Source organism: Thunnus maccoyii, chromosome 6 (genome assembly GCF_910596095.1).
Source record: "Thunnus maccoyii chromosome 6, fThuMac1.1, whole genome shotgun sequence".
NCBI classification, from domain to species: Eukaryota; Metazoa; Chordata; class Actinopteri; order Scombriformes; family Scombridae; genus Thunnus; species Thunnus maccoyii.
Window position 1 is genome coordinate 34174422 of NC_056538.1, and position 14175 is coordinate 34188596.

A 14175-nucleotide genomic window follows, 5' to 3' on the forward strand; every position below is an offset into this window, starting at 1 on the left:
CAGTTCTGAGCGAGCACTAAACGGGCTGTGATGTCATCATCGGAGGTAATTGCGCCTATTAATGTACGTCCACTAAATCTTGTTTTTGTCGCTGACAGGCTCAGATTATTATTAGAAGTTAACACAGGAAGTAGCTGCGTGTTTTTACCAGAGAGGCGGCGTGTTGACCTGCTGAGTCGTCATGTTCAGTGTTAATCGATTAATCAATTAATCAATCTGATCATCGACTGAGTCATTAATATTTCCAACTTCTCCAGGTTGAGGATTTACTGCTTTTCTCTGTTTAAATCTTTATAAACTAACAATATTTTTTATTAGGTTTTGCTGATGAAACAAAGTCTCATCTGAGTTCTGATCATCTGTGGCGGCAATTTCTTACTATTTCCTGTCACTTATAATGCAGCGTTTCAGCCCAGTCTCAGTCCAGTCTCAGCCCAGTCTCAGACCAGTCTCAGCCCAGTCTCAGACCAGTCTCAGCCCAGTCTCAGCCCAGTCTCAGCCCAGTCTCAGACCAGTCTCAGACCAGTCTCAGCCCAGTCTCAGTCCAGTCTCAGCCCAGTCTCAGACCAGTCTCAGACCAGTCTCAGCCCAGTCTCAGACCAGTCTCAGACCAGTCTCAGCCCAGTCTCAGCCCAGTCTCAGACCAGTCTCAGCCCAGTCTCAGCCCAGTCTCAGACCAGTCTCAGACCAGTCTAAGCTCGAGTCAGTTTTATTTGTACAGCTCAACATCACAAACTGGCCTCAAGGAGTTTAGAGTCTGTACAGAAATACAACATCCTCACTCCTCAAACCCTCCACTCTAAAAACTCCCTGAAATAACAAGAACAAATGTAAGTAAGAGGAGGAACAGAGGAGGAAGAAGAGAGGAGGAGGAACAGAGGAGGAAGAGAGGAGGAACAGAGGAGGAGGAAGAGAGGAGGAAGAGAGGAGGAGGAAGAGAGGAGGAGGAACAGAGGAGGAGGAACAGAGGAGGAAGAGGGGAGGAAGAACAGAGGAGGAAGAGAGAAGGAGGAACAGAGGAGGAAGAGAGGAGGAAGAGAGGAGGAGGAAGAGAGGAGGAAGAGAGGAGGAGGAAGAGAGGAGGAGGAAGAGAGGAGGAGGAACAGAGGAGGAAGAGGGGAGGAAGAGAGGAGGAGGAAGAGAGGAGGAGGAACAGAGGAGGAAGAGAGGAGGAGGAACAGAGGAGGAAGAGAGGAGGAGGAAGAGAGGAGGAGGAACAGAGGAGGAAGAGAGGAGGAGGAACAGAGGAGGAAGAGAGGAGGAACAGAGGAGGAAGAGAGGAGGAGGAACAGAGGAGGAGGAACAGAGGAGGAAGAGGGGAGGAAGAACAGAGGAGGAAGAGAGAAGGAGGAAGAGAGGAGGAGGAACAGAGGAGGAGGAAGAGAGGAGGAAGAGAGGAGGAGGAAGAGAGGAGGAAGAGAGGAGGAGGAAGAGAGGAGGAGGAACAGAGGAGGAGGAACAGAGGAGGAAGAGGGGAGGAAGAGAGGAGGAGGAAGAGAGGAGGAAGAGAGGAGGAGGAACAGAGGAGGAAGAGAGGAGGAGGAACAGAGGAGGAGGAAGAGAGGAGGAACAGAGGAGGAACAGAGGGGGAACAGAGGAGGAGGAACAGAGGGGGAACAGAGGAGGAGGAACAGAGGAGGAAGAGAGGAGGAAGAGAGGAGGAGGAACAGAGGAGGAACAGAGGAGGAACGTCTCCCGGGACGGACAGACAGGAAGTAGATGTTGAGTGTTTTCAATGACAGAAATACAGCCTGAACAAACAGACTGACACATTTATAGATGAGTGTTTCCTCTCTGATAGAACAGGCCTGTCGGACCAAAACATACAAAAATAACACTGAATATCCATTCATTCAGAAATCTATATGGTTTAGGAGCCTCTGAGCAGCCTGTTTCCAAACGCGAGTCGATCCGGTGTCGTTGCCTGGGAAACCGCAGGTAGCGTGACTCCTTTTAAGGAATAGGGCAGAGCGTAAGCGAGAGAGTGGTTGAGCGACAGAGCGAGCGGCAGAAAAGTGACGGTGAACATGAGCAGAGCAGGAAACGGTTAACAGGAAGGCCGTATTCAGGCGGTGCGGTGTTCAGCTGCAGGGTGGAGCGGAGGTGTGCGGGAGGGGGTGGGCGTGTTTATTTGTCCTCCGGAACGTAACCGCGATGAAACAATCAGAAAATAACATTTTTTGATCTGATTCACCAGCTTTCTCGCTACCGACGCTCCCTCTCTTCAGTTAATAAATGCTGCAGCTTGGGGGTTAGCTCGGAAGTTAGCAACGATGGGTTAGCCTAACCTGACGACGCTAAACAGAGAAATAGAGAACGGAGAAACGTCTGGGAAACACTGTAGATGGATTAATAACATATGAATATCTGATCAGGACGACATCAGCATGGCAGCGTCCACAGAGGTCAACATGAAGGTCAACATGGAGGTCAACACCATGAATGAACTGATGGCGCCTAAAAACACTGTAAATAAAATCAGAGTCATTATCTACGGCGTCAGTCAAAGGTTCTTTGTTTTTATTATTTTCTACATTGTAGATAAAACTGAAGATTTCATATTTTAGATTCGTCAGAGTCGTCACAGCGTCACGAGGTCGTCGCCTGGATGTTTTCCACCCGTGTTGAAGGAGACGCTTGTTGACGGTTTCTGTCAGATCTTCATCATCAGAGACAGTTTCATCACTGTGTTTTTTTTTTACAGCTGAATCTGAAGAAACTTTCAGAGTTGTTGAAATGTTGTGGATTGACTGACCTTCATGTCTTAAAGTAATGATGGACTGTTTATAATCTGGATTACTACAGTAGTGTATTATGGGCTGTTTGCTGTATACTAACACTACCTCAGTACAACATAACTGATGCTCTCTAACACATGAAGAAGAGAAGACTCACCTGTTAGCTGAAATATATTTTTTGTTTTATTTAGCAGTTTTTTGTTCACTACATGATTCCACGTGTGTTATTTCATAGTTTGATGTCTTCAGTTTTGTTCTACAATGTAGAAAATAGTAAAAAATGAAGAAAAACCCTTGAATGAGCAGGTGTGTAGTGATAGTAAGACGACCGGGTCCTCGCAGTCGGCCATGTTGACTCGGAGCTGTGAGTCGTGAATCAAGCTCTAAACTTTCAACTTGGACATTTTCCACCTCTGATATCTGACAGACTGAAGACATTATTCACAAAGACAAATCTGTTCTGGTGAAACCGAGGACAAACGGCGGCGTCTCAGATGGTTGTCGTGGGGACGTTTTGGTCCTGCGGTGACATCACACTCAGCCTGCAGCTCGGGATCACATTACAGCAACAAACAGACCAGCAGAGCTTCGTCTGAACTGGTGTGACTGGAAATAATCTGCAAATATTTGAGGAGCTTCATCTCCAAACATGTGACACATTTCAACATTATATAATCATCCTCCGATAATCACTCAGTGTTTTCATACCAGACTGTGTGTCATTGATCTGATCCGGTTTCAACGTTTCCTCGTTAAACAATCAATAGAAATCCTGAGATCATCTGTGAGCGTTTCAGAGGGAATGAACTCCGTTATTCTGATAATTGATCAGTAATAATTCAGTCATTGGTGCAGCTGTCAGTGATTAAAGCTCTATGTAACGTCCTTAAAGCTTGTTTCTCCTTCTGCTGCAGTTTATCAGCTGAGAGTCCAATACAGACATAAAACATCAGGAGAGTTAAACTCCGTAAAACTCAGTAAAACTCAGTGAAACTCATTAAAACTCAGTTAAACTCAGTAAAACTCATTAAAACTCAGTGAAACTCAGTAAAACTCAGTAAAACTCATTAAAACTCAGTGAAACTCAGTAAAACTCAGTAAAACTCAGTAAAACTCAGTGAAACTCCGTAAAACTCAGTAAAACTCCGTAAAACTCATGAAAACTCCGTAAAACTCATGAAAACTCATTAAAACGCCGTAAAACTCCGTGAAACTCAGTAAAACTCAGTAAAACTCCGTAAAACTCATTAAAACTCAGTGAAACTCAGTAAAACTCCGTAAAACTCATGAAAACTCCGTAAAACTCATGAAAACTCATTAAAACTCCGTAAAACTCCGTGAAACTCAGTAAAACTCAGTAAAACTCCGTAAAACTCATTAAAACTCAGTAAAACTCAGTGAAACTCCGTAAAACTCATTAAAACTCCGTAAAACTCAGTGAAACTCCGTAAAACTCATTAAAACTCGTTAAAACTAAGTAAAACTCCGTAAAACTCAGTGAAACTCCGTAAAACTCCGTAAAACTCATTAAAACTCATTAAAACTCGTTAAAACTACGTAAAACTCCGTAAAACTCATTAAAACTCCGTAAAACTCATTAAAACTCATTAAAACTCGTTAAAACTACACTGTAAAACCGAACAGTATAAGCTTATTAAAAATGATGAGTTGTATTACCTCAAAAATTAAAAACAGCTATTACAAGGCAAAATGTTTGAGTTATTTCAACGAATTTTTAATTTTAAGTGTACAGTACTTAACCACTTTAATGATTTTGATATATTGCACTCAAATAATTTGATAGTAATCACTTAATCCGCGTGACGTCACGCACGTGCGTACGTGCCTCTTCGCCAAAGTGGAAATGTCCGCCATTACTGCTGCTACATCCCTGCAGTGCACAGGTAAGAAGTTTGCTTAAACGTTTTTTGCATGTGAGTTCTTTAGATATATTTAGAGCCTAAAGCGAAAGAAAGAGAGATTGGTAAACTTGCTGTGGGACTGCTTGTGACGATATTTTAAGCGAAACGTGCTGTGGCATGCAGCAAGTTTCTCGACCTGACCAGCTAATTGTTGCTAACTTTAACTGTTACCATGCTGGCTGCAATGAAAGCGGTCATATGGTTTTCCGTGGTTGCCTTAATATTTTATTCGTTAGTTTAGTTACGTGTTTTGTCGGGTTTAATTAACGTAACTAATATTTGGCGTGTCTTAGAGTTACTTCATGCATTTGAAAAAACTGTTAACCATATCTGCCTAATTAAAGAGTGAAAGGCAATTAAAACGTTGAAAACACTGAAAGTTAACGTTAATTATTAGAGTACACAACAATAATAGTTATTCTAATGTTTCCCGTTGAGGCGGACCGTTTGTGATGCATTAATTTATTTGTGCAGGCTTTTTAAGTTTTCTGGTTCTTTTCTCAACCAGAAATTGGCGGCATGCGACCCCATTTTAATCGGGCAAGTTTTGGCAAGTTTCAGTAAAGGCAATGGTTTGCATTCAGTTTTTGCCCCGATGTAATGCTGGAACGTTTTACTACACGTCATGTATTTTAGTAAGGAGAGATCATTAAAAAAAATTAGTCTTGTGATTTGTGTGTGAAATAACACTCTCATGGTCAAGGTCAGGGCACAGTGTCCAGGGTTTGTGCAGTAACCTGACCTCCAAAGATTAGCAGTGTTGACGAAAACATAATAAGTAAAAAGAAAAACACCCAACATCCTTATTTGCCTGCTAAACTTAAGAGCCAGTATAGACTTTTGTTTGTTATATTTATTTGGTGATAAAAGGACCGTTCTAACCATTTGTATTTTTTTTCCTATGAATGTATGAGGATTTTTACTTAGCCAAAGTTTAAATATATTAAGTAGCCTGTTACATTTTTTGCTAAATTACACCCAGAAAAGCCTTTAGACGATCAAGGCATCAGCAAGACATAACATTACATTAGTAACCTGCTGAATGTATTTATTCTATGTTGCCCTCACCTTTTAGGATTTTGACATGGAAGACAACTTATTGTGCAAAGAAAGAGAAAATAAATAGCTTAATTTTTTGAGACCAAAAAGAACAAAGTGTTTTTCGGGTGTCCTTGGGTTTTGTATATTAAAGTCTGAAACACCATATTTCATGTAATTTCTGTAATGTAAGGTAACTGACAATTATTCAATGCTTCTCTATTACTTTGCTCTGGTTTTGTAAAAAGATTGCAGCCTATCTCACTTTTCAATCTCTTCTCTCTTCAGGTTGAAATTGAAGCAACAAAAGACTGGCTGAGATACAGATACCAGATTCTTCAATCTGGTATCTTTATAATGCTCTGCTCGTACCAGTTCTCACTCTAAATATTAGAGTTGTAAATAGAATTTTGGTTTCCAATGGCTTGGAGGTGCAAACTCTGTGCTACTCTCTTTGATAGAAAGGCACAGTTGCTTGAACATTATCGTTTACATCATAGCAATGTCTCCTCAGTCAATCAATTGCCTTGTCTCTATGACAACTGTGTCTGCACATTTCATTCCGTAAATGCATTGAAAATTCACCTAACCTGGTTACATACTCAGACGCTTGTGCAAAGTGACAATCAAGAAGGATATGTGTCATTTGTCTGTGCTGTGTGTAAATTTAAAGAACCTTTTAATGACAAAACTCTTCTCAGTCATTTAAGGATGCATTTAAAACAACACGAGATGGTGGATTGTCCATTCAAAAATTGTCAGTACCGCACTAATGTGTATTCCTCCTTTAATGCCCACAAAAGTAGGAATCATCTAGGCTGTGAATTCTCAGATTTTAAGATTGAGGAACTTCCACAGAAGGCTGTGCTGAAAGTGATCAGGTCTGAGAGTGATGCCAGTTCAGTAGCATCAGATGACACGATAATATTGCCTCATGCCATGACTCCAGACAGGGTCAACAGATGGCCTGATGTTTTTCCAGTGCCCATTTTTTCCTATGAGGTAGAATTCTTACTTAGTGATGGAAATGCTACATATGACAGAACAGGGAAAACTCTAAAGTTGTCCAGGGGACAAAAGCATGACATTCTTGAGACTCTTGCTGCCAAGATGCATAGCTTCAAAGCTTACCCCAATGATAAGGAGGTTTCAATGGTAGCAGAAGCACTTGTCATTAAGCATCCTTGTCTGAAAGAGCCAGGATCTCAGACGGGATGGTATGGTTGGAAAAATAGTTTAAAGTTTAAGATGGGGAACTTCCGCACTAAGTTGAGTCATGCAGGATTTCATGAGGTAGCTATAAATTCTGGGAAAAGGAGCCGGAACAACCCAAACAAACCATCTCCTCACACCAACATCAAAAGACCGAAGAGGGCAGAAGTGAATTTCCTTCCCAATTTCCCAAGAGGTGAAAATGCTGCAAGCCTTGAACGACTGAGACTGCAAATTGTAGATGAAGTGAAGAAGAGTGACAAGAACCTTTCTCTGATTGGAAAGTTAATGCAGACTACCTTTGCCCTTCGGCGCAATGAGATCGTCAGTGATGATCCCCCTGTTGATGAGATCCTGGAACGCTGGCCTGCACTCAAAATGGAGTCACAAGTAAAGACATTTTTTGTACTACACCTATTTGAGCAGATCTATCACATATAATTCTTTTACATGACTTTGTCTGTGAGGACATGAATAGTTTTACTCAAATGTAGATTAACATACCCTACATGGGTTGGTAGTGTCATTTTTTTTATTGCTGTTTTTTATTTTTCCTTTTCAGAAAGAACACACACTATACGCTGACTTAAGTCATTTTATGTTTTTGCAGATCTGTGCTGAGTTTCACAGAATCTCAAACATCAACCTAAAGAACTGCTTCTATGCTGAGTTGGATCGACATGCCCCACGTCTTCAGCGCTTGTTCAGGAGGAAAGCTGCACGGACAGGGAAAGCAGCTGAAGTCCTCAGTCGGATCTTCCAGATGTATGACCTCCAGGTAAGTTGTTTAAGCTTCTTGGTGCTTTATAATTATGTTACAGTAGATTTTGGTTTATCTTTGGTAGAATTTTGGTAGGGCTATTTGTTTTAATATAGTGTTGTGTGGCTATGCTGTTTACCAGCCATAGTAAGGCAAGAATATGTTCTTGCTCCCAAGGAACAAGTTGATGTTCATGTCAGACGTGCTGCTGTTCTCCGTGCTCTCCCTGCATATCTGCATGATGACGACTCTGGATTTCTCAAGCAATGGGATGTAAGTCAGTATATTTATTTTGATCAAAGAGTCAAATTTCTTTGTTACTCTAATCCAGTAAATCACTGATTATACAAGTTGAAAAATTTCAGAGTTTGAATATTACCATTAAAATTATAGTCATATGAATAGAATGGACACAAATCAGAAAACAGGCATGTGTTGAATATGCTTTTCAATCATGGGTGTCTTTGAAATTACGATGTTTCCATATGCAATAAATCCTGCTTTAATTAATGTTATGTTTTTCTTGGGGGTTAAGGTTACGATCACAGTACACATTCAAAGATTTGTAGACTGGAATGAGGTATAATAAATAACTGGACTGAACATGATTAATAAATGTCTATTCATTTTATTAATCAAAAATAATGCCTCTGCCACTGTGTGAATGAATGAAAATCCACATCTTGGAGAAAACAATTCTGAGTACATGCCATTCAAATTTACCATATTGTATGGATATTGATAATTTTGATAACTTAATAACTGGTTCTAGCCCAATTTCTGTTTGCCTGAATCATTCATACTCTCCAAAATATACAATTTCATGATCTATTCCAAGCTTCAGTTTGCTTCAGTATGCTTAAATATTAAGCGGCCATTTCTCACTGTTGTCACTTGGACTGCAAACTCCAGTGTAAATTAGTCAAATCTATAGTTACATGAAAATAAACAGTACCATGGAAATTCCATAGTGCTACCTTTTTTTTGTAATGCTGAAATCCTGCCCTTGAAGCAATGGTAATATTACCAAGTTTCAGGTTTATCTTAATAAATGCCATAGTTGCTATGCCATGTGTCAACAAAATGTACACTTGCCCCTAAAAGATTAATTGCTTATTTTTTATTTTATGTTACATATGGTGAATCAAATCACATTCATAGATTGTAATTTTTTTTTTTTACTGCTATTTGTCTTCTGATAAGCCACTGATATATTTTTCAGCAATCACCCTTTAGAAATAGCTGAGGGAGTCTAGGGCCCAAGGTAACCCTTCTGTTGTTGTCTGCAGGTGGCGCAGTCTGAACCAGACATTGGTGACTTACCGGTTGGGCTCTTGATCAGTGCCACTTCAGATGCCATGTACCTCTGCCCAGAGAAGGTTGCGGTCATGCTCGAGGGTAAAACAGTCATTGATTTTCCCACATTCGCTGACGCATTTGTAGTGCTTTTCGCACTGATTTATGCACTGCATCTGAATTACCCAAAAGACATGGCAAATACTTTTGACTTCACTCAGAAAGTCTTGATGGGTCTGGAGGATGGAAACATGAGACCCAGGGTCTTGAGCCTCAAAAATGAACTTTTGGCAGTGGAGTAGTTTGTTCCTGTTTTAAAACATCTTAGAGATGTGTTTTTCAAAGATTTTTATTGTTCAATTTTGAATGTGTTAATGTTCAAGAAAACTCATTCTGTACTGGTAAGATCCCATACCATGCGGTTGTCCACTATGTGGTTCTTTTGTCAGGCCATTTTGTTAGGCCCTTGCACTATTGTTCAATGTTACTGTTCCTGTTTTTGCACTGAATGGAAGCGTATAGGGCAAGATATTGATGTATAACGTGAAAGTTGTCAACCAGCAGAGATATTGCCTTAATATTCATTGTCATGTAACTCTTTTTAATATGCGGCCATTATAAGCAAACTGAAAAATTGGTGAACAGAACGGTTTATGGCAATATTTGGATAATTTTGGTATCAATTGCCTTTCCTTGTCAGGAAACGTACAAAAATGTTTTTAACTTGCCACGATTGTATATTAATATCATGATAAAAATTGGCATGTACCATTATAGGAGTATATACATATTGTCCACTTCTATAGTTTGGGGAAAAAAGTAATTTCCCAAAGGCCCCTGCACTGTTTTTGAAGGTGTTATCGTGCTAATTTCAGTGTAAAATGTTTTTGGTTACTAAATAAAATAGTAACTTGCATTTGAATCATCTGTGTTAATGTGTTTTTAATGTTTACTCAAAATATGTTTGTATTTTTTAGTCAAATCTACTTAATAAAATTGATGTAATCAGTTTCAAAAAAAAAATTAAGTTGCTTCACATGGAATTTTGAGTTAAAATTTCAAGTGAAATATTTAAGTATAGGGAGGATTGTACAACTTTGTTGAACTTAAACAAGTTAAGTTCACATAAAGTGAAAATAGCTTTACCAAGAAATTAAACATTTTCTGGTTAAGTAACAAAAATTTTACGGTTAGCTATACTTGATTTTTATTAGTAGTCTGAAAACAAAATACTGAGTAATAATGATGCAAGTAAGAAAGTTTATGTAACTTAAAATATTGAGTATGTGTCACTAGAAATTACTTAGTAAAAACTACTTGAACAAGTATGTTTCTTTAACTTAGAAAATGGAATAATTATCACTTAAAATTTTCGATGTAATCTGTTTCAACAATTATTTTAAGTTATATTAACTTATCGGGTTTTACAGTGTACGTAAAACTCAGTAAAACTCATTAAAACTCGTTAAAACTAAGTAGAACTCTGTAAAACTCAGTGAAACTCCGTAAAACTCATTAAAACTCAGTAAAACTCATTAAAACTCATTAAAACTCCGTAAAACTCAGTGAAACTCAGTAAAACTCAGTAAAACTCATTAAAACTCATTAAAACTAAGTAGAACTCCGTAAAACTCAGTAAAACTCCGTAAAACTCATTAAAACTCATTAAAACTCCGTAAAACTCAGTGAAACTCAGTGAAACTCCGTAAAACTCATTAAAACTCATTAAAACTCCGTAAAACTCAGTAAAACTCATTAAAACTCAGTGAAACTCAGTAAAACTCAGTAAAACTCAGTAAAACTCCGTAAAACTCCGTAAAACTCAGTGAAACTCCGTAAAACTCAGTAAAACTCCGTAAAACTCATGAAAACTCCGTAAAACTCATGAAAACTCATTAAAACGCCGTAAAACTCCGTGAAACTCAGTAAAACTCAGTAAAACTCCGTAAAACTCATTAAAACTCAGTGAAACTCAGTAAAACTCCGTAAAACTCATGAAAACTCCGTAAAACTCATGAAAACTCATTAAAACTCCGTAAAACTCCGTGAAACTCAGTAAAACTCAGTAAAACTCCGTAAAACTCATTAAAACTCAGTAAAACTCAGTGAAACTCCGTAAAACTCATTAAAACTCCGTAAAACTCAGTGAAACTCCGTAAAACTCATTAAAACTCGTTAAAACTAAGTAAAACTCCGTAAAACTCAGTGAAACTCCGTAAAACTCCGTAAAACTCATTAAAACTCATTAAAACTCGTTAAAACTACGTAAAACTCCGTAAAACTCATTAAAACTCCGTAAAACTCATTAAAACTCGTTAAAACTCGTTAAAACTACGTAAAACTCAGTAAAACTCATTAAAACTCGTTAAAACTCATTAAAACTCATTAAAACTAAGTAGAACTCCGTAAAACTCAGTGAAACTCCGTAAAACTCATTAAAACTCAGTAAAACTCATTAAAACTCATTAAAACTCAGTGAAACTCAGTAAAACTCATTAAAACTCGTTAAAACTAAGTAGAACTCTGTAAAACTCAGTGAAACTCCGTAAAACTCATTAAAACTCAGTAAAACTCATTAAAACTCATTAAAACTCCGTAAAACTCAGTGAAACTCAGTAAAACTCAGTAAAACTCAGTAAAACTCATTAAAACTAAGTAGAACTCCGTAAAACTCAGTAAAACTCCGTAAAACTCATTAAAACTCATTAAAACTCCGTAAAACTCAGTGAAACTCAGTGAAACTCCGTAAAACTCATTAAAACTCATTAAAACTCCGTAAAACTCATTAAAACTCATTAAAACTCGTTAAAACTACGTAAAACTCAGTAAAACTCATTAAAACTCGTTAAAACTAAGTAGAACTCAGTGAAACTCCGTAAAACTCATTAAAACTCATTAAAACTCAGTAAAACTCATTAAAACTCATTAAAACTCAGTGAAACTCAGTGAAACTCAGTAAAACTCATTAAAACTCATTAAAACTCCGTAAAACTCCGTAAAACTCATTAAAACTCAGTGAAACTCACTAAAACTCAGTAAAACTCATTAAAACTCCGTGAAACTCCGTAAAACTCAGTGAAACTCATTAAAACTCAGTAAAACTCAGTGAAACTCCGTAAAACTCGTTAAAACTCGTTAAAACTAAGTAAAACTCCGTAAAACTCATTAAAACTCATTAAAACTCAGTGAAACTCCGTAAAACTCATTAAAACTCATTAAAACTAAGTAAAACTCAGTAAAACTCATTAAAACTCATTAAAACTAAGTAGAACTCCGTAAAACTCAGTAAAACTCCGTAAAACTCATTAAAACTCATTAAAACTCCGTAAAACTCATTAAAACTCATTAAAACTCCGTAAAACTCATTAAAACTCATTAAAACTCGTTAAAACTACGTAAAACTCAGTAAAACTCATTAAAACTCGTTAAAACTAAGTAGAACTCAGTGAAACTCCGTAAAACTCATTAAAACTCATTAAAACTCAGTAAAACTCATTAAAACTCCGTAAAACTCAGTGAAACTCCGTAAAACTCAGTAAAACTCATTAAAACTCATTAAAACTCAGTAAAACTCCGTAAAACTCAGTAAAACTCCGTAAAACTCATTAAAACTCAGTGAAACTCACTAAAACTCAGTAAAACTCATTAAAACTCCGTGAAACTCCGTAAAACTCAGTGAAACTCATTAAAACTCAGTAAAACTCAGTGAAACTCTGTAAAACTCATTAAAACTCGTTAAAACTAAGTAAAACTCCGTAAAACTCATTAAAACTCATTAAAACTCAGTGAAACTCCGTAAAACTCATTAAAACTCATTAAAACTAAGTAAAACTCCGTAAAACTCATTAAAACTCGTTAAAACTAAGTAAAACTCATTAAAACTCATTAAAACTCATTAAAACTAAGTAGAACTCCGTAAAACTCCGTGAAACTCCGTAAAACTCAGTGAAACTCATTAAAACTCCGTAAAACCCCGTAAAACTCAGTAAAACTCAGTAAAACTCAGTAAAACGCCGTAAAACTCTGTAAAACTCATTAAAACTCAGTAAAACTCAGTAAAACTCATTAAAACGCCGTAAAACTCATTAAAACTCAGTAAAACTCATTAAAACTCAGTAAAACTAAGTAAAACTAAGTAAAACTCATTAAAACTCAGTAAAACTCAGTAAAACTCATTAAAACTCAGTAAAACTAAGTAAAACTCATTAAAACTCAGTAAAACTCATTAAAACTCAGTGAAACTCAGTAAAACTGAGTAAAACTCCGTAAAACTCAGTAAAACTAAGTAAAACTCATTAAAACTAAGTAAAACTCATTAAAACTCCGTAAAACTCAGTGAAACTCAGTAAAACTCATTAAAACTCATTAAAACTCCGTAAAACTCAGTGAAACTCAGTAAAACTCCGTAAAACTCATGAAAACTCAGTAAAACTCCGTAAAACTCCGTAAAACTCAGTGAAACTCATTAAAACTCAGTAAAACTCAGTAAAACTCAGTGAAACTCAGTAAAACTCAGTAAAACTCATTAAAACTCATTAAAACTCAGTAAAACTCAGTAAAGCTCCGTAAAACTCATTAAAACTCAGTAAAACTCATTAAAACTCAGTAAAACTCCGTAAAACTCCGTAAAACTCCGTAAAACTCATTAAAACTCATGAAAACTCAGTAAAACTCAGTAAAACTCATCAGCTGTGCTGCTGCTGCTCCTTCAGACACGTTTTTACACCTGATTTGTTCACATTTGGTCAAATTTATTCTCCAAACATGACGACTAGTTGAAACTCGTCTGGAATCAGCTGTTAGCAGCTCGTCTGCAGTAACAGGATGTTGAACCGTCACTGATCACTGAGATACTGAAGGAAACCGAAACATGTGATGATTCTTTTTTTATTGGTGATGAACATCAGAGATAACGATCAATATGATAAACTGTGTTTTTATTCTTTCATGAACTTGTGACTTTGGGATCATTGCAGGTTTTAAATACTTTCGGTTGTTATGACGCAGATGATCATAATATTTTCCATCTGCTTGTCACTTAAAATAATAATCTGCAAAAAGAAATATTTATTCACTGATATTTTAATCTCTGTTTATCCTGTTTGATTGAACTTTAGCTTATTTTTTTATCTGCAATTTTATTTTACTTTTTAAATCTTATCTGTCTTTCCATTTATTTTCTTGTGTTAAGTAACAGAAATAAGATATA

The 14175-nt window shown here is 37.2% G+C and overlaps 2 protein-coding genes across 7 annotated transcripts in view; one reads left to right on the forward strand and one right to left on the reverse strand.

The window, feature by feature from the left end:
* Window positions 1-14175, reverse strand: part of LOC121898750 (diacylglycerol kinase delta-like) — a 49213-nt gene that overhangs the window by 23653 nt on the left and 11385 nt on the right. Inside the window, exon 1 of one of the 4 annotated variants that reach the window (XM_042414153.1) lies at window positions 3447-3738. The exons of the other annotated variants lie outside the window; for them this stretch is intronic. Coding sequence (XP_042270087.1) covers window positions 3447-3461 — 15 coding nt within the window. The 5' untranslated portion in view covers window positions 3462-3738. Of the gene's footprint in view, window positions 1-3446; window positions 3739-14175 lie in introns of those variants that run through there. 4 annotated transcript variants of the gene reach the window in all.
* On the forward strand, window positions 4536-9888 carry LOC121898762. 3 transcript variants are annotated; one of them, XM_042414173.1, is made up of 6 exons: window positions 4543-4642; window positions 5987-6044; window positions 7196-7300; window positions 7521-7688; window positions 7848-7943; window positions 8960-9888. In XM_042414173.1, the coding sequence occupies exons 3-6, from the start codon at window positions 7199-7201 to the stop codon at window positions 9266-9268; spliced, it is 675 nt and encodes a 224-aa protein (XP_042270107.1). In that variant the 5' UTR covers window positions 4543-4642; window positions 5987-6044; window positions 7196-7198; the 3' UTR covers window positions 9269-9888. The 3 variants fall into 3 exon arrangements, with proteins under 3 accessions (XP_042270106.1, XP_042270107.1, XP_042270104.1); XM_042414172.1 differs by having other exon boundaries at window positions 4536-6044; XM_042414170.1 differs by lacking the exons at window positions 4543-4642; window positions 5987-6044 and having other exon boundaries at window positions 6545-7300.